The 27,850-nt window shown below is 39.5% G+C and overlaps 1 protein-coding gene across 1 annotated transcript in view; it reads right to left on the bottom strand.

Moving 5' to 3' along the window:
- Positions 1-26,507, bottom strand: part of meox2a (mesenchyme homeobox 2a) — a 43,875-nt gene extending 17,368 nt beyond the window's left edge. The window contains exons 1-2 of the mRNA XM_078428915.1: positions 26,012-26,507; positions 22,290-22,462 (exon numbers count right to left, since the gene is read on the bottom strand). Of these exons, the coding sequence (XP_078285041.1) occupies positions 22,290-22,462; positions 26,012-26,507 (669 nt within the window). The remainder of the gene's footprint in view (positions 1-22,289; positions 22,463-26,011) is intronic.
- Positions 26,508-27,850: the final 1,343 nt, after the last annotated feature.

The raw sequence follows: 27,850 nt of genomic DNA, 5'->3' as shown, positions 1-27,850 counted from the left end.
GCTAGTTCGTGCAGCTCTCTCCCTCTCCCTCTCCCTCCCCCCCCCCCCCAACCAACTGTTTCCATCTCTCCTCCGCCTTTATCACTCGTTCATTCCCACCTCCATCTCTAATAACCCCTTTCTGCCATTTCAACAATTCCATTTCCCCTTCCATTCCATTCCTCACGTCCACTCTTTCTTTAATAACTCACACACAAACTACTTTGTTCACATACCTGCTTATGCCCTATATTCCCACCGAAAATCATTTCTTCTCTTCCCCATCCACCCCTCTTGCCCGCCCTCTCTTTCTCAAAGGCAAAACATTTTTTTTGGCACTGTGCAAAAATATTTGTGTTAATCAATGTGACTCAAATCACAAGTCAGTCATAATTAATTCCAATCAAATTTTTATAAAATGACATATCCTTAATTATAACGGTGATAATCTTGTGCTACATTGTGTTCGAATATTATAATATTTAATATGCTAATTATGTTTTGGGTGCGGTCTGTGTGGAATTTGCACGTTCTCCCTGTGACTGCATGGATTTCCTCCAGCTGCTTCAGTCTCCTCCCACATCCCAAAGACGTGCGGATTTGCAGGTTAATTGGCCTCTGTAAATTGCCTCGAGTGTGTAGGGAGTTGATGGAACAACTTGGATAATATAAAACTAGTGTGAACTAGTTGGTGGTCTGCGTGGACTCCGTGGGCCGAAGGTCATGTTTCCATGACGCATCTTTCAATGAATCAATCAAAGCACATGCCAAATTATGAAGTTTCTATTTGTAGATTTCAGTTTAAAATCTGTCAACATTTTGCATTTTTTCTTTCATACCTCTTATTCCACTTACTTTTGAAGTCACAGTCAAATTACTTCAGTATTTGAAGCATTGTTAAACTCTGAAAGCTCTTGTATGCAATTTGGGCTCAAATGTAGCAGACAGACATGCATGTTTCAAATCATAATTAATAATAATAATAATAATAATAATAATGCATTACATTTATATAGCGCTTTTCTAACACTCAGAGACGCTTTACAGGGTTTACTAAAACATAAAAGAAAATAAATAGATAAATGAGTAAACGAAGAGAAAAGGAAAAAGAAGGTGAGGTAACGGTCAGTGATTGAAGGCAGTGCTGAACAGGTGAGACTTCAGTGATGTTTTGAATGTGGTGAGTGAGGAGGAGTCTCTGACGGTTTGGGGTAGTGAGTTCCAGAGTGTGGGAGCAGCGATGAAGAAAGCCCTGTCCCCCCAGGATCTGAGTTTGGTCCGGATGGGGGGGACAGGAGGTTAGCAGCAGCAGATTGGAGGGTACGGGTGGGAGTGCGTCTGTGGAGAAGGTCAGTCAGGTATGATGGGGCCAGGTTATGGAGGGCTTTGTATGTCATGGATTCTCTGGGGGATGGGGAGCCAGTGGAGCTTGTAAAGGACGGGGGTGATATGGTCACGGATCGGGGAGTGGGCGAGTAGACGGGCAGCGGAGTTCTGGATGTGTTGGAGTTTGTTGACGATTTTTGAGGGTGAACCATAGAGGAGGCTGTTGCAGTAGTCCAGACGGGAGGTGATGAAGGCGTGGATGAGGGTTTCAGCAGCTGTGGAGGAGAGGGTTAACAACAAGGGAGATCTGTTCTGATGGATGCAGGAACCAGAGGCAGAATTCAACTGATTTACAAAAGCACTCACTGGCAGCTAGTTTCCACAACATTTTGTAAGCAATGGATCATTATGATCTGGAATATTCTACCATATTAAAGCTCAAGCAGGTTCTAAAGAAATTTTCAAAACAAACTGGATAAACTGTTCAAAAGAAAGATTTAATTGAGGATCAGTTGTTGAAAATCGAACAACTCCATCAAAAACCTGACAGGGGTGAGATGGGTGGAAACTGCTTCTGTGCTCCATCCCTCTCTGAATCCACACTATTTAAGAGAACTGAAACTCCCTCTTTCAGTTCACATTTTAGGGAAAGAAGTATTTGTATTCTTAAATGCTCACTTTGTGGTGATACTCTTCAGGAGCGTATTCATCCGAGGACTTGCCTATCTTATTCAGATAAATTTGCTGCAGAACAGTGACGACAACTGTAGTCTGTCTCTGCTCCATAGAAACTGGATATGGTTCTGACATTGTGCTGAATTAGCTCATCTCATTGTGGCTGAAAGGTATAATCAGTTTCACTTACTAGGCTAAAATAAAACAAGGTGCTGGAGTAACTCAGCGGGTCAGGCAAGATCTCTGGAGGACACGGATAGACAGCGATTTGTGTCGAGTTCCTTCTTCCGACTGAATGTAGTCAGGGCAAGAAAGTTGGAAAACCCTCTAATACAACCAGTCAGTAGGAATGTCCCAAAATGTTGCTTATCCACACCTCCAGAGATGCTGCCTGACTCGCTGAGTTACTCCAGCACTTTGTGTTTTACTTTTTGTAAACCAGCATCTGCGGTTCCTTGTGTCTGCTCTTCCTATGTTACCAATCAACGAGTTCACTTAGCTACAGGATTGGAGTCACATATGGAATATTACTGGGTCAGACAATGCTGTGATTCTCCTCCACTGTTAAATAACCCAACAATACTCACTGCATAACCTCAAAGATGACAAATGACAATTGTCTATCATTCTGAAGTGTTGCTGGCCTCTGTATTTAACAGTGTATCAAAGGGGAGGAGGTGTTGGGAGCAATTTAATTAACTGAGGGATGGACTTAATGCTTAATTTACAGGCTGCATGTGACTGAGATGTGTGAGGAGCATCGTTTCAACATTGAGTTATGATTTAGTTGTACCTTTGGTTTGTTTTCCTTTCATGTATCAGCTTTGCATGGAAGGCCCAAAGAAGCAGAATGCATGTCCTGTGCTGGATCAGCACTCCAGTCAATCAAAGGGACGAGGAGAAAGAGCAGGGGAAATTAAATGTATAAAAACTCCCAATTAACATTTATTGCCTCAGTTTCAAGGAACGACGTAGAACATTTGAAGTAAATCTAATTTTCAAAATTGACCAGCTGAATAGATGATCCATTTTCCTTTGTGTTATTGTAGAGTAATGCACCAAAGTAGCAACACATTACAACTTAATGGCTGACCCCTATCCTGAATGGGATTCTTTTCAAATGCACAGGCAGTGAACAGGAAATTATCAGACTTCAAAGTAGCTTCGTGACTTGGGCAGCCTATTAGAAATGTTTCAAATGAAAATCAAATGACTGTAAATTAAATAAAATTCCTTATAATGCTGAACCACTGAGGGAAAACACATGGAGGAAGTGTAGGCCTCAAGAATTAATCCCTCACCTCTCTTTAAAAGAATCAACTAAAAAGAACAGATTGGATGAAAATTCATCCAATTTTCTGTTTGTGAGATCTTGCTGTCTGCAGGTTGTTGCTGTGGTTAACTACATAACAGCAGGCATTATATCATTAATAGTAAACGTTGATGACCAGTGGTTAAAATACACCCTCAGGCTCTTGCCCTCAATGCATATATATAATTGAAGTTGTAAGTTGTACACAACTTTCAAAATTTGGTTGTGGATTGCACGGGAAGTGAATTTCAGAAACAGAACACAACATGGAGCCACAACTACGCAAGTGTGCCGGGAGCAAGAAGTTGAGGACAAGGTGCTGATCACTTTTTGACTGCTTTAGCAGCTTTACCCCCTTCCTCTCTCGCCCACCAAGCTAACTTTCCATAAGATTTTTGTCTGCCCAAGTCCTGAACCAATATATTTGTCTGAACGGGGTACTGATTGAGAATGATCAGCCATGATCACATTGAATGGAGGTGCTGGCTCGAAGGGCCGAAGGGCCGAATGGCCTCCTCCTGCACCTATTGTCTATTGTCTATTGATAAGAGAGCTGGAGTAACTCACTGGGTCAGGCAGCATCTTTGGAGAAAAGCAATAGGTGATGTTTTGGGTCGAGACCCTCTTCAGACCTTTTCTGGTTTCCTTCCTCCCATGTCCCAATTCCCAATTCCTTTTCTGGTCCACTGAGTTGACTGATGTTCTTTCCAGATTTCAAATAATTTGCCATTCCCTTTCAATCCCTTCTTTCATAACTCAAAACATCCATAAGATTGATTGTCTCTTTTCCAACCACTTTAATTTCTCCAGAATTCCTAAACATGTTGTAGTCTTCCATAACTGTGATATCCTTTTTATGATTCCAAGTTTAATATCTATCATATCATATCATCATATATATACAGCCGGAAACAGGCCTTTTCGGCCCTCCAAGTCCGTGCCGCCCACCGATCCCCGCACATTAACACTATCCTACACCCACTAGGGACAATTTTTACATTTACCCAGCCAATTAACCTACATACCTGTACGTCTTTGGAGTGTGGGAGGAAACCGAAGATCTCGGAGAAAACCCACGCAGGTCACGGGGAGAACGTACAAACTCCTTACAGTGCAGCACCCGTAGTCAGGATGGAACCTGAATCTCCGGCGCTGCATTCGCTGTAAAGCAGCAACTCTACCGCTGCGCTACCGTGCCGCCCATCCTTACCATTGCGATGGATTATCCCTTATCAAATCCACAATTGGCATTGCTTGTGACTGTCATGTAGCACGGCAGAGTGGTGGAGCAGTAGAGATACAGCCTTGCAGCACCAGAGACTGGGGTTCGATCCTGGCTATGGGTGCTGTCTGTGCAGTGTTTGTACGTTCTCCCTGTGACTGCAGGGATTTTCTCCGGGTGCTCTGGTCCCCTCCCACATTCCAAAGACGTGCAGGTTTGTAGGTTAATTGGCTTTGGCAAATTGTCTCTAGTGTGTCGGATAGAACTAGTGTATGGGTGATCATAGAAACATAGAAAATAGGTGCAGGAGTAGGCCATTCGGCCCTTCGAGTCTGCACCGCCATTCAATATGATCATGGCTGATCATCCAGCTCAGTAGCCTGTACCTGCCTTCTCTCCATACCCCCTGTTCCCTTTAGCAAAAAGGGCCACATCTAACTCCCTCTTAAATATAGCTAATGAACTGGCCTCAACTACCTTCTGTGGCAGAGAATTCCACAGACTCACCACTCTCTGTGTGAAGAAATGTTTTCTCATCTCGGTCCTAAAATCTATTGATCTATAGATCGCTGGTAGTCGTGGACTCGGTAGGCTGAAGGGGCTGTTTCCACGCTGTATTTCTAAACTAAATGAAAGGTAAACCTTCTTGGACAGTCCAAGGCCTTCAATAAGGATAACCACACTAAACTGCACAAGCTTCTCCACCACTGTCACATGGATGTATTTGCTTGATTCGCCTTGATCTTGTCATAGTCATAGCCTGTAACAACTTCCCCCCCATGTCAGCACCACTGTCTGAGATTAATTTTCAATCCTCTCATATTTTTCATCCATATGTTCCTCCCCAGCAACGACAAACACTTGATGGCCCACATGAATATTGTTGGCAACTTCTTTAATCCCTGCACCATTCTTGACTACACCACTGCTCCTAATTCATTGAGCTGCTTGTCCAAGCTGGATTCCAGAGCTGGAATTTCTTCCATCTCAACCCTGAACAAAACTGAAGCCAACGCCTTCAATTCCTGCCATAATTTCTGTTCACAAACAAATTCACATTAAATTTGCTGAGTCGGTGACAATATATAATAATATCCATACTTTTCTCCTTTCCCCAATTGGAGATCACATTCCTTCTTTTTCTCACTCCCTCTATAACTTCCAAGAATTTTCTAGCTGCATATGTTCAATTTCCAGTATTGCTGACCTGATGCTGAGGCTCTGTTGAAGCTGTGGCAGTGTAGCTCCCTGCTTATTTACTGAATGCTTCATGTTTGTGACTATAGGATTCAATTTTTAAAAATCCAGCATCTCTCAAAAGTGGCAATTTACAAGTGATGTTTCTGGTGATACTGATAAAGAATTCAAAAGAGACCTGTATACGAAATGGCTGGTTGACGATTTTGTTGATATCAGGGCAATGTTTTCTCTACTCATATCCTGAAAATTACAATTTGCACAATGGTATAATTGTCAAAGGTGAGCCATAATTGAAGGGCTGGTTCCCTCATGGGATCCACTCCGAATAGACCTACATCAAGGTCACGCGAGACAAGAAGGCATCAATTTACCAATAGAAACATAGAAAATAGGTGCAGGAGTAGGCCATTCGGCCCTTCGAGCCTGCACCGCCATTCAATATGATCATGGCTGATCAATGAAACACCGGTGGGAATATTTGCAAAATAAATTACAGGATCATTCCATTGTTGGAATAGATTGGGTGAATACACAGTCTTTTTCCGAGGGGAAGGGAATCAAGAGCCAGTGGATACAGGTTTAAGGTGAGAGGGATGAAAGGGACAACTTTTTCACTCGAAGGGTGGCAGGTGTATGGAACAAGCTGCCAGAGGAAGTAATTGTAGCAGGTAGGATAACAGCATTTCAGAGACATTTGGACAGGTACAGTACATGGATAGAAAGTGTTAGTGGCATATGGGCCAAATGGGACTAGCTTAGATGGGGCATCTTGATCAGCATGGATCAGGTGGGCTGTTCTCGTGCTGTACGACTATGAATGGTACATTACTTGAGCATTATCAAAGGGATCACACTAGGTACAACCCTTGTAAACAATGACAAGGATGTTTTGGCTGGTAATCATTGCCAGCTGAAGATGAAATAAATTTATCTCCAGATTATTATAGAAGCATCATTAAACCAAGTCTATAAATTAAAGAGTGCTAAATGTTCCAGGCGCAGGGCTTCAGTCTGAAGCATCGACAATTCCTTCCCCCCTCAGATGCTGCTCAACCTGCTGAGATTCTCCAGAAATTTATGTTTACTTTAGAAATACAGCGCAAAAACTGGCCCTTCGGCCCACCGAGTCCTCGCCTACCAGCGATCCCCGCACACTAGCACTATCCTACATCCACTCGGGGCAATTTACAATTTTACCGAGCCTAGTAGCCTACAAACCTGTATGTCTTTGGACTGTGGAAGAAAACCAGAACACCCGGAGTAAACTCATGCAGATCACTGGGAGAACATACAAACTCCATACTGACAGCACCCATAGTCAGGATCGAACCTGGGATTCTGACGCTGTAAGGCAGCAACCCCACCACTGCGCCACCATGGCTCCCAGTAATGTGATGTGTGTAAATGTAGTGATATATAAGCTTCCCTCCCAATGTTGGCAGATGTGGCCTTTAAGGTGATGGCAATGCAGCTAGGATTTGACAGCTACCTATTTGATGATGAATATGAGAGCAAAGCATTTCAACTTAAATGATTCCTAAAATGATGCAAACCAGCAGCCATTGCCGAGGAAATTGAGACAAGATCATGCAGCATAGAATTGAAATCTGCAGCAAAGCAGCAGAACTGTGAGTGAAAATATGATTGATCTTTTCTAGAAGTAGGTGATATTAACAAAGACTGTCCCCTCAAATACATAAAGAGAATACTTCAGGCTTTCTTTGAGTTTCATGGTTTTGCAATGCTGACTGTTCAAATGTCCCCTGATAAAAGCTGGGTGAATGTCTATTTCTCTGTTGGTCAACAGGTGAAAAATGTATTGATTTACGATGGTAACAGAAGACTAGAGCAGAAGATTCTGATTATACACGTGCGTGCAGATGTCATTAAGAGGTCAAGAAACAGATCTGTGAAGCAAGGGAATGAAACCAGAGTGAGTGTCCCAGAGGGAGAGCTGGTTCAATCTAGGGCCAGTAAATGCAGTCCAACATGAGGAGTCCAAGATGTCGTTTGGATAGTGACTTGGTCATATCAGAACAATGAGACGTCACACAACCCTTGATGGCAACCAGTTCAATACCGTCTGTGATCAATTTGAATCATATGAGAGAGACAATTCACAGAGGTTTCATGGCATCTGTGTCACAACATGAGACCACAAACAAGTGAAAAGCAAAAAGGTCGGCATGAGATGCTGCAGTGATGTAATTTCAGTTGTGTCTGATATAAAGGAGAGTAATGCAGAAGATGAGACTGTCCTAGTTCTGGGTCGAATCTCAATATTTGCCATCCACTTGTTTTCAGAATTCCTAAATGGTTTGTTTATGTTTGGTTTTCAAGATATAGCATGGAAACAGGCCCTTAAGCCCAGCGAGACAATGCTGAGTTACTCGAGCATTTTGTGAATAAATACCTTCGATTTGTACCAGCATCTGCAGTTATTTTCTTACACTATCGATCACTCATTCGCACTGGTTCTCTGTTATTCCACTTTGTCTTTCATTCCCTACACACAAGGGCTAATTTACACAAACCCATACTTCTTTTGGGTTTCAGAGGAAACCGGAGCTCCCACAGGAAACCCATGTGGTCACATTCCACACAGACAGCACCCAAGGTCAAGATCAAACCCGGGTTACTGGCACTGTGAAGCAGCAGGTCTAATGGCACTGCCACTGCACCACCCTAAATAATTGAAGAGCGGACTAGGTTGGATGCTTTGAGACAGGACTACATGACACTGCAGAGACACGTTAAACGCTCTGCAGATCCTACATGGGATGTCAAAGAAGATGCGCATTTACTACTGCCAGCCCAATATGGTGTTGCCAGATACGGGCAAGACTCACTGAAAACAATCAGGACTGAATTAGGAAGCGTAAAGATAATCTCGTAAAGGAGAACCAGAGGGGTTGGCACAGTGACTTCAAAACATACAGAAGAAAGGGGAGCACAGAAGGAGTCAGGCTGCAAAAGCATAGACACAAAAATGGAGATCTTTAAGAAACAAACAAATTACTGTAGCCAAATTGTGTTGACTGAGTTCACAGTAGCCAAGAATCTATTAAATGTATAGTTGTAACGACGGGAGTAGCTAGTAAGAGTCATAGAATCATAAAACAGAGAAGCAGGCTCTTTAATGCCTACTGAGTCCAGGCCAACCATCAAGCACCCATCCACATTAATCTTACAATGATCCCATTATATTTTCCCTGCATTCCCTTCAAATTTCCCAGACCTTACCACTCATCTACACACCAGAGGCAATTCATAAAGATCAATTATCTTACCAACCCATGTGCCTTTAGGATGTGGCAGGAAACTGGAGCACCTGGATGAAACCCATGCAGTCAAAGGGAAAACTATTCTACACGTACAGCACCCAAGATCAGAATTGAATCCAGGTTGCAGGTACTGTTTGACAATGGCTCTACTAACTCAACCACCATGCTGCTCTGAAGTGATGATATAAGTGTTATGTGCCTCTGCCTAAAACTTTAGGTAAATAGTTTCGTGTATATAGGTGTCATGAAGTAGATGATGACCGTGAATATGTAACACATTGTATTTGCAGTTATTAGGACTGCAAATGTATTATTAGTGTATTGTAGCAACAAACACAGAACAGAATATAAAACCAGTTGTGAACACATGTTCTCTTTAAGCTACTGGTGCCTGGAATGAATGTTGCAGAAATGGTAAGTGAACCTCAGAATGAAGAGTTCAGCGAATGAGGGAATCAAGCAAGCAACTGAATTTACAGCTTTATATTAGTATCAATATTGATCTATTTATATATGATTTAAACATGTACTTGTGTTGGTATTGGTTTATTATTATCATGTGTACCGGAAAACAGTTGATTGCTTTTGTTCGTGTGCTATCTTATCAAATCAGATAATACTATACATAATACTATACATAATACTATACATGAATGCAGTCAAGTCAAATACAAGTACAAAGAGAAAAAAAAAGGAGTACAGAACAGAGTTTCTCAACATTGTAGAAATAGTTCAGTTCAGTTCAGTTTAGATTATTGTCACGTGTACCGAGGTACGGTGAAAAGCTTTTGTTGCTTGCTAACCAGTCAGTGGAAAGACAATACATGATTACAATTGAGCCATTTACAGTGTATAGATACATGATAAGGGTAAGGTAAAACCAGTAAAGTCCACATGGTTAAAGTAAGAAATGTTGCTATAGGAGTAGAGATTTAAAAGTGTGGAGCGATTATAATATGTTTTTGCAGATCTGCTTCTACAGCTACCACACAAATAGTCGCCTGGGTTGGGCGCCATCTTGGAAATACTGATAGATTTGCAATTGCAAAAAAGGTTTAAAAGAGTGTATTGGATAATACTTGATCCTCTGGGACCTGCATGCAGAATCGTCATGCTCCAATACCAGCTCGGGGTTTAACTGTATGGGTTTAGTCATGCTTTAGAGGAGCAATATAGGGATTGTAAGTGTAGACAATAGACAATAGGCAATAGACAATAGGTGCAGGAGTAGGCCATTCAGCCCTTCGAGCCAGCACCGCCATTCAATGCGATCATGGCTGATCACTCTCAATCAGTACCCCGTTCCTGCCTTCTCCCCATACCCCCTCACTCCGCTATCCATAAGAGCTCTATCCAGCTCTCTCTTGAAAGCATCCAACGAACTGGCCTCCACTGCCTTCTGAGGCAGAGAATTCCACACCTTCACCACTCTCTGACTGAAAAAGTTCTTCCTCATCTCCGTTCTAAATGGCCTACCCCTTATTCTTAAACTGTGGCCCCTTGTTCTGGACTCCCCCAACATTGGGAACATGTTTCCTGCCTCTAATGTGTCCAATCCCCTAATTATCTTATATGTTTCAATAAGATCCCCCCTCATCCTTCTAAATTCCAGTGTATACAAGCCCAATCGCTCCAGCCTTTCAACATACGACAGTCCCGCCATTCCGGGAATTAACCTAGTGAACCTACGCTGCACGCCCTCCATAGCAAGAATATCCTTCCTCAAATTTGGAGACCAAAACTGCACACAGTACTCCAGGTGCGGTCTCACCAGGGCCCGGTACAACTGTAGAAGGACCTCTTTGCTCCTATACTCAACTCCTCTTGTTATGAAGGCCAACATTCCATTGGCTTTCTTCACTGCCTGCTGTACCTGCATGCTTCCTTTCATTGACTGATGCACTAGGACACCCAGATCTCGTTGAACTCCCCCTCCTCCTAACTTGACACCATTCAGATAATAATCTGCCTTTCTATCCTTACTTCCAAAGTGAATAACCTCACACTTATCTACATTAAACTGCATCTGCCATGTATCCGCCCACTCACACAACCTGTCCAAGTCACCCTGCAGCCTTATTGCATCTTCCTCACAATTCACACTACCCCCCAGCTTAGTATCATCTGCAAATTTGCTAATGGTACTTTTAATCCCTTCGTCTAAGTCATTAATGTATATCGTAAATAGCTGGGGTCCCAGCACCGAACCTTGCGGTACCCCACTGGTCACTGCCTGCCATTCCGAAAGGGCCCCATTTATCCCCACTCTTTGCTTTCTGTCTGTCAACCAATTTTCTATCCATGTCAGTACCCTACCCCCAATACCATGTGCCCTAATTTTGCCCACTAATCTCCTATGTGGGACCTTGTCGAAGGCTTTCTGAAAGTCGAGGTACACCACATCCACTGACTCTCCCCTGTCAATTTTCCTAGTTACATCCTCAAAAAATTCCAGTAGATTTGTCAAGCATGATTTCCCCTTCGTAAATCCATGCTGACTCGGAACGATCCCGTTACTGCTATCCAAATGCTCAGCAATTTCGTCTTTTATAATTGACTCCAGCATCTTCCCCACCACTGATGTCAGACTAACTGGTCTATAATTACCCGTTTTCTCTCTCCCTCCTTTCTTAAAAAGTGGGATAACATTTGCTATCCTCCAATCCACAGGAACTGATCCTGAATCTATAGAACATTGAAAAATGATCTCCAATGTGTAATGATCCTGATCTGATAAGGGGACTAGAGATAAAAGAGCCATTAGGAGGCAGTGATCACAACATGATAAGTTTTACTCTGCAAATGGAAAGGCAGAAGGGAAAATCGGAAGTGTCAGTATTACAGTATAGCAAAGGGGATTACAGAGACATGAGGCAGGAGCTGGCCAAAATTGACTGGAAGGAGGCCCTAGCAGGGAAGACGGTAGAACAGCAATGGCAGGTACGTGTGGCTTAACAAACTTTATGCACTGTATAATTCTTCCATTGTTGAATAAGATATTGACATGAGTAGAAAAGCAACTGCTTTCTATAAAGGATATTCTTTTGATAGCTCTGTCTCAGTTTTTATTTTATTCAAAGTAAGCATTGATACCAGGAGCCTGCAGATACGACATTGCTTGGATTTAATGCTCTAATCAAAAGGATTTTACAGGGAGTGGTTTGGCACACTGGAAATCAATGCTTAGATTTGCATTTTGGCTTGGCTGAGATTTACATTCTTGTGGTGTTAATTCTATTTCTGTTCCCTCATGTGTTTCACTGTTAAAATCTTTGTTCCAAAGTGATATATTAATTTGGTTAGAGTTAAAATAAATTGACCATGTATGTTTTGAAATTCCCAGATTTCTCTTTTTTCTCACCAAATTTATTCTTGTTTCTCTCCAGAAGCTGCTCATTGCTTGTTGGAATACACTTCCTTATATAACAATTGGCCTGCACCATCTCCCTAACATGGAGGCTCAGTTAACTGTGAGGGCCATCAATCTTCAACACTATGTCCCTGGTGCTTCCACATGTGCAATTCCAGCTGTAGTTACTGGCTGGTAATCAGGAATGGGAGCTCTGAATAATGTTCCAATCCCTAACTTAAAAGCACAATACTTGAAGTACCAGAGTGACCCTCCTGGTGTCCCAGCAGAGATTTGTCAATGGAGCGCGCATCCAATGATCAAACTTACAAGCTTCCTGGTCTCCGCCAGAATCATTGAGTCATACAGTATGGAGTCAGACCCTTTGGCCAACAGTGACTGCACTGACCATAAAGCATACATCTCTTCTGCAGTCATACACTCATCCCACACTAACTATTCCCACTTCAGTTCCATCAAATCCTCCCAGATCCTACCACTCATCTACACACCAGAGCCAATACGGTTGCAAATTAATCAAACAGCCCACACATCTTTGGTATGTAGGAGAAAACCAGAACACCTGGGGATAACCCACATAATCACATGGGGAAATGTAAACTTTGCACAGATATGACTGGAGATCAGACTATATCGTGGACCACTGGAGCTGTGCGATAGCTTTACTACAAGCTGTTCCGTTGTGCCGCCCCCTCCTCTAGCTGTTTAACATCCAGGATGAACACATTGTTACATTAGGCAGTTTCCAATTGATCGTTTTAACAGTTGATACTGATGTTTCATCAAAAGTGGTAAAGGGAAAAAAATAAGTGTGTTTAAGTTGCAGGGAAGGGAAACAGGTAGAACAGCCATTACTCCTGATGGGGTTAGCTGTTGTGTTTACCAAACATCAGGACACACTGGATGCAAATGGAATATTTGTATTAGGATGGAGACTAGAGGGATCGAAATGACACAGATGCAGTTGGTGCAGTTCAAGAGAGTGTTGTGAATGCTTCTTAATCAGCTGATCTTTCCAGAAAAGGTGTAAGTGGAAGGAGATGAGAGGGGGAAAAAAGCAACACACAATGTTGGTTCTGTGAGGTGCAAAACGCTACAGTTGTTGGAAATCCAAAATGAAAGTGAATGTTGGAAATACTCAGTGAAACAGCAGTTAGAACTGCTGCTCCACAGCTTCAGTGTCAGGGTTCAATCCTAACTCCAGTTGTTGACTGTGCCGAGTTTGCATGTTATCTCCAATACCATGTGTTTTTATAAAAGTGCTCCAGTTTCCTGTGTGGGTACGTCTGAGTAGGACTGAAACATGGACTATTCCAAGTCTTCCTTAAAGAGGCATGTAGAAGTAAGACGTAGATGTACGTTCCTCTGGCTAAACCTTTGGTTTGTTGAAAGTGAGTGGAAGCAAAGCACAAGTTGTACTTCATAAGAATGAGTTCAACCATGTGAATGAAGGTGATGGTGGAATGGAACGTTGTATTGAATTTCATTAATGACCTCAATTGTCAAAATTATTTAAGAGTCAAGCTTTCTTTAAGGCTTTGACTTCGACAAATTAATAAGTATGCATTGGCATTAAAAGCTAACATTTTCAATTATTAGCAGAAATGAGCTCTATTAATATTATGTTCAATATTTTCATTGCTATCTCCCAGATTGCCACTAATTTTCTTGCCATTTGGGTAAATTATGCCATTGAACAACAGTGGGAAAAAACAAATCTATTTCCATAACAAACATGTGTATAAGTGTATTGATTAGTATGGGTGCCAGGGTTTATGGAGAGAAGGCAGGATAATGGGGTGGAGAGGGAAAGATAGAGCAGCCATGATTGAATGGTGGAGTAGACTTGATGGGTCAAATGGCCCAATTCTGCTCTTCTCATTTACAAATTTATAACCTAATCCAAGACATTCGAGAGAGTGCACTCTTTGAAAGGACAAGTGTGACAGGATAAGGGGAGGATTTCCTGGGTCTGCACTGAGCAGTACAAGTTGAAATTAGGTCTATAATCATCAAAAGTACTGGGGCAGGTCAACAGCATGCTTGTAATCCTTTCCCTTCCGCTTAAATTAAGTGAAATAAAATCTGGGTGATTCCTTTACAGGCATCTGTTTTCACCTGCTATGGCTTCTGATATCCACTGTTCGTGGCCAGAGACTCAGGAAAAATTCTTGCCTCTAAACTAAGATGGAAATACTGAAAAGAAACTAGAAAGAACAAACCCAAGCATCATGCTTTTATTTCAGTAACGTTTTAGTTTAAATGGGGAAATTGTAATTTTAATCTTTAATTAAGTGTTTTTTAATTGTTTCTAAAGTTATCTTGGCTATGCAACCATATGCAAACACACAAATTACAGTACTGAAGAACTGCTCTATTCTTTAAATATGGCTGCTAAACCATAACCATAGCAGCCATTTAATCCACATTAAATGGATGCGAAACACCTGAAAGTACAATCTGAGGAAGTACCAGGGTTTTTTTTCCAAATGTTGTATCAACATTCTTCTCTTCATCGGTGATGCCAAATAAAATGGGCTTGCTGGCCTATACAGTCATTACTCCTGGTGAGGCTAGCTGCAGTGTTTACCAAACAACAGGAGTTACTGGATTCAAAAAACACATCCATTCACAGTGTGATTTCCTGGTGAGATATTTTCATGGTGTGAATGGCAATTAAGTTATTTATTTTGCTTGTAAGCAAATATTTTACTTTAAAGCTCATTTCAAACATGGAATGCAGAAAGACCTCCGAAGTGACTTGGGACTGGCCTTAGTTGCTGAGTTATTACTTTTACATTTTTTTTATTATGGCCAGAATTTGAAGTGAAGTAAAGAAAAAGTGAAGTAAATTAGTTAAATTGTATACGAGAAGTAATATGCTTTTTTTAACATTATGTAAACTTTACTCAATTAGGGTCTGTTAATTTGATTCAAACAAACTTATAAATAAATCAATTACCTCAGGGTCTTTCCTATTTGTTTGCATAAATTGCCACTTTATGGTTTTATTTGTGTCTCAATTTCATTTTTATGTGTTTTTGCAATATTCTACATTATTGACATCATTATGTTGTTTATTATCAAAATATAATTCAGCTGTGATTTGAAATGCAAAGTATTTTAAAATGTTTGCAGGACAGTTTATGAAGCAGTGGGAACCTAATTTGGCCTTGCAGGTGGTTCGATTCACAGGCAAAGGGATTATGGAAGAGTAATACAAATAACATCTATCCAAAACTGGTAAATAATTCTAAAAAACTTCTCAATGATCACAAATATGCAGCAGTAGCACATTTAAACTTTTACATGATTTTTTCCAAAATGACTTTGCCTAAATACAAGTTTATAATTGTATGCGTTAAGCCAATGCATAATATTTAAATATTTCTGCACATTTTGAAATAAATGAGTTTGATGATATTGATGAGTTTGGTGATATAAATCTTAATGACCTCCCAGCAAATTTATTTTTCACAACGTTTTGTTTCATGACATAAATGCCCTAAACTGCAATGTCCTCTCAAAATATATTCTGCCAGCAATATGTATGCTTTAACTTTCCATGTTTGTGATTGACGCTTGCAATTGAACTTGAACTGCTGGAGATTATTCATCTTATTTACTATTGATTGTCAGTGCATTAAAGAAAAATATTAGAAACTGACAAATGAAGACACAGAGGAGAATCAACACAAAAAGAAAAGCATCTTTAGCAGACCGATTTCCAAGGCTGGCATCACCACATAATATCTGTTTGCTTTAGACTTTACTTTAGAAATACAGCATAGAAAAGGTCCTTTTGCCCACCGAATCCATGCCGACCAGCGATAACCCCATGCACTAATACTATCCTACACACGAGGGGCAGTCTACAATTTTACTGCAGCCAATTAACCTACAAACCTGTACGTCTTTAGAGTGTCAGAGGAAACCAGAGCACCCAGAGAAATCCGATGCAGTCACAGGGAGAACATACAAACTCTGTGCAGACAGTACCCAGAGTCAGGATCGAGCCTGGGTCTCTGGCATTGTAAGCAGCAGCTCTACCGCTATGCCGCCCTTGTTCTAGTTTACTGAGCAAAATGAGAATCCCATGCAATGAAGAACCTTTGAAATGGTAATTTTCACAAACATACACATTTGATTTAAATAACTATTTTAATTTAAAAGGTTCTGTTTAATAGTCTCCCTGACCTCCCCCCCCCCCCCCTTCTGATTGTAAATGAGGTGGAGTCATATGGCTAATTTTAATGAACTTCAAAAACATCAATGTCAATTAAAGAATGTAAAATCATTTAATCAACGTGAAAGTCTCACTAAATATGATGGATAAGGATTTGGAAGTGAGTATTAGGAATTTCTCGATATATACTATCCAATAATAAGCACAAAATAATTACAATTGGACAAGAAATAGTCAGCCAAGGGCTTAGGTGATTCATCTAAAGGTTCCAACGTAAAGAAGCCGTGGAAAATATTAAACTTACATTTATGTAGCAGAAAGATTTATTTTTCAGTAATTATCCAAATGTTTTGAATTTTCTAACATTTTACTAGGGCTTGTCACAAAGCCTTTGATATTTGAATTTTCTTTTAAATCTATTGATTGCTTGCTCAGTTCCAAATAAATCAATTCCAAGGTAAATGGTACATGACTTCTTCATTGACACAAAATAATAACAAAGATATGAAGGCAGAGGTGCATGTTATTTTATCATCTGGTACTGAAGAATTAGACAGCTCCCCCAATTGATTCCCTCCCTTGCAACACAGACCCTACTTTCAAAATCCTTTTTGGGATGCTGATTTTCAAAATATCCCTCTTAATTTGGTCATTGAGTTTATTCACAATGTTCTGTCGAAATCCACTCTGACAAAATCCCTCAGGATTTCATGTTTTGCACACAGTGGAATTGCACTCACTTATAACATCAATCAGAACATTCGTGTAGAATTGAGACTATTTATTGAAAATGTTTATTTCAAAATCAAATTGAACGTACTAATATCAAACAAAGTTACTAAGGACAAGAACAAATCGATTTCTGTTCTTTTTCAGAAAATCATCAAATTATTCAGATATTAAGGTCGGTGGCATTGTGGTGGGGCTATTTACTGTGCCAGAGACCCGGGTTCGATCCTGACTACAGGTGCTTGTCTCCCCGTGACTTGCGTGGGTTTTCTCTGAGGTCATCGGTTTCCTCCCACACTCCAAAGACGTACCGGTTTGTAGGTTAATTGACTTGGTAAAAATGTAAATTGTCCCTAGTGTGTGTAGGTTAATGATGGTGTGTTGGGTCGGTGCGGACCCGGAGGGCAGAAGGGCCTGTTTCCACATTGTATCTCTAAACTAAACTAAAGTTCCTTATAATAATAGTCTTCATTTCCTTGTGTAGGAAGGAACTGCAGATGCAGGTTTAAATCGAAGATAGACACAAAATGCTGGAGTAACTCGGCAGGACAGACACATATCTGGAGAAAAGGAATGGGTGACGTTTTGGGATGAGACCGAGTCGAGACTGATGATCAGTCGGAAGAAGGATCTCGACTCGAAACGTCACCAATTCCTTCTCTCCAGAGATGCTGCCTGTCCTGCTGAGTTACTCCAGCGTTTTGTGTCTATTTCCTTGTTTGATGTTCAACAAATATTCAATATTTTGATTATAAAACATATTGCTGTGCTCTCTCAGCACGTTATGCACACTCGAAGCTTATAGATGCACAATGGTACAACTAGCAGAGCTGCAGTGAACTGGGTTTGATCCTGACTTCCAATTTTGTTTATGTAGAGTTTGCCCATTCTCTCTATGAGTGTGTAGCGTTTGATGCTGGTTTGATGCTGGTATCGTGAGCAAAAAGCAAAGTGTTGGAGGAACTCAGTGGGTCAGACAGCATCTGTGGATTATGGGCAATATTTTGGGTCTGGATCCTTCTTCAGACTGAGGTCATTGTAAATTCCTTCTACTCTCTAAATGTGGTATAATCTGGGGGGAGTTGACAGGAATGTGAAGAAAATAAAAACTGGGATTAAATTTATTTAGGGTAATCAGCTGCTGTAATTAGTTTTTTTTAGAATATAATTTACTATTAATAATGATAAAGCATAAAAATAAGGAATGAAATTAGGCCTCAACTAAAATATTAGTGAAACTGAAAAATCACAATCCTTATCATTTCTCATTCCAGATTTCAACACAGACACAGATGTATTTATTTTTTATTGCCCCAATATTTTAAAAAACGTGAATCTATAATTTTGGTATATAAATGACAATGTGACTAAAATGACAAGCTTTAATTTAAAAAGCCTAACAATTTCAATAAAACACCAAACATTTTGCATATTATTTTTGTTATTATTCAGAGTTTGAAACTGTGCAAACTGAAATCACAGATTGTGGTGGGACATTGTTTTAACAAACGTTTTGTTACTAGTTAAACGTTTTTTACTAGTTAAAATACTGCAAGCTTTGCAGAAAGCTTGAAATACACTGAACACATACACAATAAGTGACAATTCCAGATGGCATTGCCACTGAAAGTTTTAGCCTCCTGACTTGTACGGAAGGAAGTTAATGTTATCAGAACTTTTCAGGTAAATAGGGGATTAATCCCAAAGCTGTTCTTCAGTTATTTTGCTTCTATCTTGACGATATATGCAGGAAAAAAGTTAACAAAATATGAATGAATGTACCTAACTAACTGCAACTGGATTCAATGTACATCCAAGGGATCAAACTGCATTACAGGGTGGACGATGAAATTATTACATGTTCGTAAGCCCAATTCTAAGAGAGGCGAGTGAGTGAGTTATGAAGGCCTGCTTCAATTAGCCAATAAATGCTATAACCACCCTTTCCCAGCAAATATTCAGAAAATATGATATCTCTCTATGTATTTGTTGGAACTATTTAAGAAAAAATTGTGAGTGGACGGCAACATAAAAAGTGAATTGCGAATTTAATGTGGCAGCCAACAAGCTACTCACATTTCTCAGAGTTTTTAATTTTCACGACTGAGTTGGCTAAATAACATGAAGATTTATTTTATTTTTGAGGCTAAAAGCAGCATTTAAATTACCCTCATCTGAAACATGGCAAAGACCATATAGAGTTACATTACCACCGCTACTTTATTTTTCTTTTGTGTAAAGTTATAAAAATAATGCTTTTTTAAAAGCTGCGTTTTTTACAATTCTGTAGAATAAAATAGGTAAACATAATTTTTAAAAGCTAGTTTGGTGCAAAAGAAGGTTTACATCATTTTGAAGAACGTCTCTGTTGCAAATAATGCTGAGTGGATTCCATTACTATTTCACGAAACACAATATAAATGTTTCAGGGATTCATTTAAGATGTTGGTTGAAGTTGGTACTTAAAACTTATTTTACAAAAAAATGCTGTTATTTAAGATTGCAAGGAACTAAATCATAACATGTATCAGGTGCTTTTTTGGGACTTTGCACGTAAAACAATTGATCTCAAGGTACATGTATGAAGCCGTTTTTTATTTACATTATTCAATGAAAATGTAATCCTTTTGAAATTATTCAAATGTAATTATTCTAATTTAAAAGAACAAAATATTAAATAGGCAATATTGTGTTATGTGTTATATTAAATAAATTGTGAGACTTTTTGAAATATATTTATTTGTACTGTGCCATTTTTATAGTTTTAATACATGCATTTAATCCTTGATAAACAGAACTATCAGATTTTTTTAAACATTAATATGTTTAGTAGATTTAAATCTTTGATTTACAGTCATGAAAGTTGATATGAATATTTTGACTAAATTAGCTCATTACTTTGTAAATGAAAGAGAATGCGGGAAATATTCAATGGGTGAGTCAGCAAATGTGGACAGTGAAAAAGGATTAACGTTTCAGGTTCATAATCTCTCAACAGAACTGATAAATTCCTATTAATTTTAGTTCATTTAAACAAAGCAAGTTTATTTTAAGTGTTTGATGAGAACTGAGGTGATACTGTATGTTTACACAGGTGGTACACACTCTGAGTCTTCTGAATTTCCTTCAAACTTTATTTTTAAAAGCTATAATAAAACTAATGTTACATTCTTTTTTTTATGTTAGCCATCACTGCGGTATATCCTGTTCAATGTTTTAAACCCCAATATGTTCCTTTGCCTAAGTGAAGAGCTAAATAGCAATTTGAATACACAATACTTTCCTGTACCTTGTAGCCAAAGAGTTACACAATTTTGAGCTCTGATACTAGAATGATTTCTTGCCTCACTCTCCTTTATAACAGTAAGTTAGCCAAAAGCGTGTAAGCTTGATTTAAGAGCAGGGAATGACACATTGTATTTTAAAAGGATATTTCAAAGGATAATATTGCTTAGTTTATATATAGCTTGAGGACTTGCAACTAATAAGGATTGTTTTTTAATGAATCATAAATTCTATATTCACTTCTTTATTTGCTAACAAATAAATTTAAGTATTTGAAGGTACACTATATTAAAATGTGAATTATTTCCTTTTACTTTATTCAATGTTTATTGCTTACCAGTAGTTTATTTTTACACTCTATGCAAACATGCACCACAATCATTACTACTTTACAACACAATCAAGGAAATTACTCGTATAAATAGTGGAGTGTTAATTTCGGAGATCAAATTTCATAGCAAATAATGTTGACCTCCTGCTCAGAGTCTTGTGTAAGGTTACAAATTGCTCCATTCAACTCAGTCTGGTATATATATTATAAATCTCTTGTTAATTTTGACATGAGTTCAACCATTAGCACAGCTTTGTATCAATGCGAATAATCTCATGGATGTACATGATCTCAAGTGAAGTGGCCTGCGTTATAAATCCAAGAAAAATCTCATCAAAGCTGGGTTTTTTCTTTATTTCAGGTCAAGGTACAATATTTGTATAAATGCTTAGCTTGATTTATTTTTAAATAAATTACTCTTTTGGTGAAGGAAAAAATAAAAAACAAAAATCATATGTGCATTGTGTTTAGTAGCACAGCGGGTTTTTTTTCTGACAAGAATTACATTATGCCAGCTCAAATTATAAACTCCCATTGTAGGCATGTATAGTGGGGGGAAAAACTTGGCCGGTAACTTCACACAGAGATAATATTCCTTTAGATTTCACGAATCCCTTTTCTGGCATATCCTGACCTGATAATTGTATTTAATGCTGTTTACTAACAGAGCTACATTGAAATAAGATAGACACAAAATGCTGGAGTAACTCAGTGGGACAGGCAGCATCTCTGGAGAGAAGGAATGGGTGACGTTTCAAGTCGAGACCCTTCTTCAGACTGAAGTAGGATCTCGACCCGAAACGTCACCCATTCCTTCTCTCCAGAGATGCTGCATGTCCTGCTGAGTTAGACCAGCATTTTGTGTCTATCTTCGGTTTAAACCAGCATCTGCAGTTCCTTCTTATACACTAAAATAAGAACTGAAAGTAATAGAACACATGAAGTTTTGTACCACTAAAAGATAACGAGAATCGAATAATGGGGTAACGAATGGAGATGATGAAGGGGGATTGATTAGTGGCAAAAATAAGAGCAAAATTTAAGAAAAACATTTACTCAGAAAAAATCACCATAATTCTACCAAATGTGACTCATTTTACCAACTGTAGGCCTGAATTCACTTGGTGCACGTCAGTCAAGAGCTGACTTGCCTTGTTTGATTTCAATGCAATATGATAGGTTAAGATAGACGAGTCGGTATACGTGAAACCCAGGTTGACATTTATGCGACATTATTAAACTCGGGTCATATAACTTCAGTCAGGGTTAATTGACTGTTACATCTATCAGTCATTTATCTTTGTCATTCTGTGCAGGAATTCAGAACAAATATGTATGAATCTGTCCCGGTTAAATTCCTGGAAAAGATTGCAATTAAGAGGTTTCTTACCTGTCTCTCGGTGAGATCCAGATTTACTGCTATCTCATATCTTCGCAGTCTGGTCAGATAATTGTGATGAGCAAACTCTGCTTCCAATTCCCTAATCTGTTCTTTGGTGAAGGCTGTTCTTTCCTTCCTTGGTTTACTGTTCACCTCTCCCTTGTAATTGCCTTCTTGTGTCTCTGCAAGTTGGATCACACCAAAACAATTTAAATTCCTGATAATCACTTCAGCAACAAAAGAACAGCTATTTTTAAAAGGACCTTTCTCTTTATCACATTAAAGAATCCTCATCAATGTTACAGATAATGGCGTGGTGTTGCTTTATGTTCATGGTTGTATTGTGGGTAGTACAAATGCCGATATCTGCATGGAAAAGTCACTTACACGGAAATATGATTAAGTCCTGGCAATTACTTTTTTGGCGATATTGATTGAGGGATAAACAGTGTCCCAGACACCATGAAGAACTACCCCAATCTTGTTCAAAATAAGATTATTCACTTTTAACATCCACTTTAAACGGCAGATGTGACTCTAGTTTCATGTACCAATAAATGGTCTCCTTCACACTTGAAACTGTAATATATGTCAGTATTTCAGAGATAAAAATGGATAAAAGTATGTAGGTTAATTGGCTGGGTAAATGTAAAAAAAAAAAAATTGTCCCTAGTGGGTGTAAGATAGTGTTAATGTACGGGGATCACTGGGCGGCACGGACTTAGAGGGCCGAAAAGGCCTGTTTCCGGCTGTATGTATATGATGATGATATGATAATGTATGGCGACTGTATCATTAATTGTTGTTCTTTTTCTGTGAGAAACATAATATGAGCATGTATTGCCATTGGCAGTGCAAATTAGAAAACTACGTCAATCAACACGAAGAAATGTATTTCAGTTCACTTGAACTATTACTTCAAAACTGTTGGCACATCCACAAATAAATGAAGGAATGTTTTAGGAATCAACATACATGTTTCACCAAATCCCTTGGATTAAGGAACCTGCAAATTCAGTGTGAGTTGGAAGTGATGTATCAGAATTACAATGGCAGAAGTAACTCTTACTTGGTAAGCAAAAGACACACATTTGGCAAATGCCGCAATAAAATATAAATATAAAATCACAGTGGTAGATGCTGAAACCTTCCCTTTCTAACAATATGAAAATAAATATTCATTATTCAATTCATCAGATCAACTGATTATGTGAAATAATCTATAAGGTACTGATAATGTTCAAATGCAAATTTAATATATGTTTATAACAGTATTAGTAACATTAATTTTACATTATATTCGTCGAAAATATCATGTTACTTTTTCGAAGCATGCATTTCTATGTAATAAATTTTCAAAATGAACTAAAGCGTCCAGATTTCAATCATGTTTTATTCACATGACCAATTATTTAGAATGGTAGAATCAAAGAAAGATATAACATAGAAATGAACCCCTTCGGCCCACCTCGTCTATGCAGACCGCGATCCTAACTAAATTCATTCAATGCTTTCTAAATCTCTCTGGACAATAAGGAAAAAAACACGGAATCATATTTTCCAAAGTTCATGGAGATAAAAGGTTCTGGCTAAAAGGGATATAGATATTTTAATAGAAAATGAACGTTTGTTACATTCAATATTACGTGTTTTATATTGATAGAAAATAGTATGTGAAATAATTTCGATGGCGAATTTGCAAATGCAACTTGAACATGATTTTCTTAAATGATTTGCCTTTTGCATTTAATGACTTGCACGACATTAAGTTAGCCTTCGGAATTTCGCAAATCATTCACATCTTCTCAGTCTGTTAAGTATCGAGCTGACTCCGGGAAAACTATCTCCAAGAGAATGTAGCAATTACTAAACCTAATGCGGCTTCTAAGTTAAGAGTTCTCTGTGTATATCATTGAAAACACGCATCTTTGTTGACATCCCGAAAAGAATACAAATAATCCGAGAGGCGAAATGGAGCCGACGGCAGGTGTAAAAACACTCTATGGTGTCTGTTCCTTTACAACTTAAACGTTCAGTTTTTGTAGTGAAACTGGAAAGGACTTTTATATTTCCTGCCTATGCTCTATTTCTGTAAGGTTTGGTGATGATTGTGTGAATCAGAGGAAATGCAGCCCATTAACGGACGATAGATTTATTGTTACTAAATAAATCTCAGTCAATTTTGGCATAACCCTGAAGAGGAAACGTTGCTCTTCGCATGCCCAGTCTCTTTTTACCTAACACTTTTCATTTAACTCTAAAAATGCGTTTTTAAAAAGTTTATTTTCCAGTAAAGGCTACATAAAATAGGGTGCATAAAAAAGGCTACATAAAATAGAGATGCTGCCTGACCTGCTGAGTTACTCCAGCATTTTGTGAATAAATCGATTTGTACCAGCATCTGCAGTTATTTTCTTATACATAAAATAGGGTAATCCGTTCCACTGGAAACTAAAAAAAGTTTTGTTTTATTTTAATTTATTTGCTAGCAGTAAAATACGTCCTTCTGTGTACAAAAGTCCACTCACGCAACAGTCCCTCGGTTCTGTTATTTAATGCTTGATTGGAGTTCGCACGAAGAGGCCTGCTTGCTGATAAATATTAGTGACTATTATCTATTAGACTTCTTCACTGCAATTGTTCTCATCACTTGGGACTGTTGAGGATGATGAACCCTAGATGAACGGCGCGCGATAACACCCGGAAACAAAATTGCACTTGCATGGAGATTATCAAACAAAACCAGGGATGACATTATAGCGGGAAGGTTAAGAAATTACACGTAATATTGACCCCAAAAAATCGCCTGAAATTCATTGCCAATCAGTATTTACTGCGTTAGATGGAAGCAAAATTGGCTGAAATAAAAACTATCACAAACACCAAAGCCTGAGTTTCGGCAAACGTGCAGATCTTATTAGATTCAAATCGGTTCCGTTTTAAATTCACAGAATGTGATGGTACAAATAACAGTATTGCGAATTGTAACTTCACTTGATTCGGTAAAATAACACGCCGGATTAAATACTTTTAACGCCCCCTTCGCAGTTTGTTTCGGTCGGTCCCTAAGATAACAACAAACTCGCTCGCTAAAACGGCCTTTACGCCGCTGTACATGTAATTTGAGGTCAGTGCAATCTTTAACGCGGTGTTTGTCTGTCAGACTAATTGTGTTAATCCGCATTAAATCTCTGCTGCAATGTTACAGAACTCTTCTGCAACCGGACAATCTGGCAGAACTCACATTTTACACGTTAGCCCAAGACTAACCTGCGAGAAAATAAACTATCACATTTGGGCTTTGGATAAGAGTCATAAATTGGTGAGACCCACCGGGTGAATCAATATTTGCACACTCTCATCAAACAAAAAAAGGTAAACTGACTTTCGACACCCAAGGCATTTATTCACAAAGTGCTGGAGTAACTCAGCAGGTCAGGCAGCATCTCGGGAGAGAAGGAATGGGTGACGTTTCGGGTCGAGACCCTTCTTCAGAGACCATTCCTTCTCTCCCGAGATGCTGTCCGACCTGCTGAGTTACTCCAGCACTTTGTGAATACCTTCGATTTGTACCAGTATCTGCAGTTATTTTCTTATATCTTTCGACACCCAATGTGCGTTTTGAATCTGTGGATTTAACTCCGTATGACCGCAGATAGCGGTGCTGCAATATGCAGGAATGTAATAACCTGTTGGGTTGTCCCCTGCCCCGAGTTGCTGTTCCACTTTACCTGAGCCATCGTTTTTCCTCTTGGGGTTTCTTTTCTCCGACTCGACGGGAGTGGCCGGCGGCCTCCCGTAATCACCAGGAACACAGGATGCCACGTTAGGATTGTTGGAAGTCAAGTTCGGATTGCTGTCCACCAGGTTTGAAGGATTGGACCCGAGTTCAGGGGGCCCCGACTCGGGCTGGACACAGAGAACGTGCCTGGCGAGCGGAGGGGGCGAGGAGATCTGGGGGATGTGCCAGGTAGTTTGGGCAGCTGGATGTTGTTGCTGCTGCTGTTGGTGACCCCGGTGATGATGATGTAGGTGATGATGATGACGCTGAGCTGTAAACATGTTTTCTTCATTAGGAAATCCAGCTATGATACAAGAAGAAGACAGGTCTGGAAAAGCCACATGGTCTGATCTTCCGTTCAGAGCTAGTGGAGACTGGGAGAAGTGGTGTAGACTCTGGGCTGGGGCATGCGAGCTGCGCAGGCAGCTGAATATTGTATGATCCATGGTAGCGGGGTTTCAAATTCCAAAAGGCTGGAATTATATCCAAAGCACCTTCGATTTCAAAGTAAACAGCTTCCAAAAAAGCAAAGGTCTTTAAAAGCGATCTGGATCAATCGCTCCTTAACAGCCGGGACTCTCAGAGTAAAAACACACACACACACACACACACACCAGCTAGCCCTGAATCTCAGATGACAAGTGAAGCCAATCGCACGTTGTCCCAGGAGCTGGTTTAAGGGGGAAATCGTGGAAGATATATAAATAGTTGGTAACGTGAGAGGGGGGCTGGATCTTAGGCAAGGTCCCAACCACATGTGAAACTACCTCCAAAAAAAAAATCGGCCCTATAAATCATGGCAATTAACGACCGGAAATTCGCAGGCGTAGAGAAAGAGAAACAACTTCTCTCAAAGTTAAGGGGAACCTTCTTTTTTGCATTGCGCGAGATGTGTTTTGATTTGCTGCCGGCGAATGTAAAACTTGTCGCGCTTGCAGTTAACGGGCGAGGTGGAAGACGAGGCGAGCTGCGCTTTTTCAAAAAAAAAAAAATACTTGGCACCTCCGGGGTGTCAGATGTCCAGAACGTTTGTACCTCGGGGAACGGAGCCTCCCTCGGGAGTGGGTTGGGACAAACCTGTGGTTGTCAATCAGGGTCCCGAGAACTAGCGTGAGCTTTAAGTCTGACTGGAACTTTTATACCAAGAGGCTTGAGTAGAGCGGCAATGAATGAGTGAATGGTGTGTACGGCAGGGGAGGGGAGGGGAGGGGAGGGGGCTACAATTAACCCTCATTAAGGAAACAGGAGACAGCATAAAAACCGGGCCCATGAAACTATAAAATTTTCAAATTTTATATTGTGCATTTCAGAAACTGATTTCCCAGTCCAAACCAACCTGCCTTGCGCGGCGGCTCAGTCTTGATTTTATTTGGTCATTTGGATGGCTTTCATTAGGATTTGTTTTATTAAATGAAGACTTTTCCGTTTAATTATTTATTTAAATTAATTTTGAATGTTCACATTGTTTTCGTTGAAACTAGTCTTCATCCTAATAATTGTGCGAGTTCCTCAAATCTGGTCCAAATGAAAAAGACAAAGAGGTTCTACCCAATTTTTCAGTTTAATTGGAAAAAAATAGAATGATATTTCAGCGCGATACTTACTAAATATCGTGGGATCTACATTTCCGGACAAAAAACATAAATATTGTTTATTGTCTAGGTTACTATTCAAACAAAACTTAGCGACCGATGCATTGAAATCATTGCAATAAAATCTAACTGGTAAGAATCACAAAAGAAGAGTGCAACAGGTAGATTGAATTAAAAAATGAAAACAATATTTATGT

Source organism: Rhinoraja longicauda, chromosome 2 (assembly GCF_053455715.1).
Source record: "Rhinoraja longicauda isolate Sanriku21f chromosome 2, sRhiLon1.1, whole genome shotgun sequence".
In the NCBI taxonomy this organism is placed as follows: Eukaryota; Metazoa; Chordata; class Chondrichthyes; order Rajiformes; family Arhynchobatidae; genus Rhinoraja; species Rhinoraja longicauda.
The sequence above is the reverse complement of the archived record's forward strand: the minus strand, read 5'-3'. Positions and strand labels throughout refer to the sequence as shown.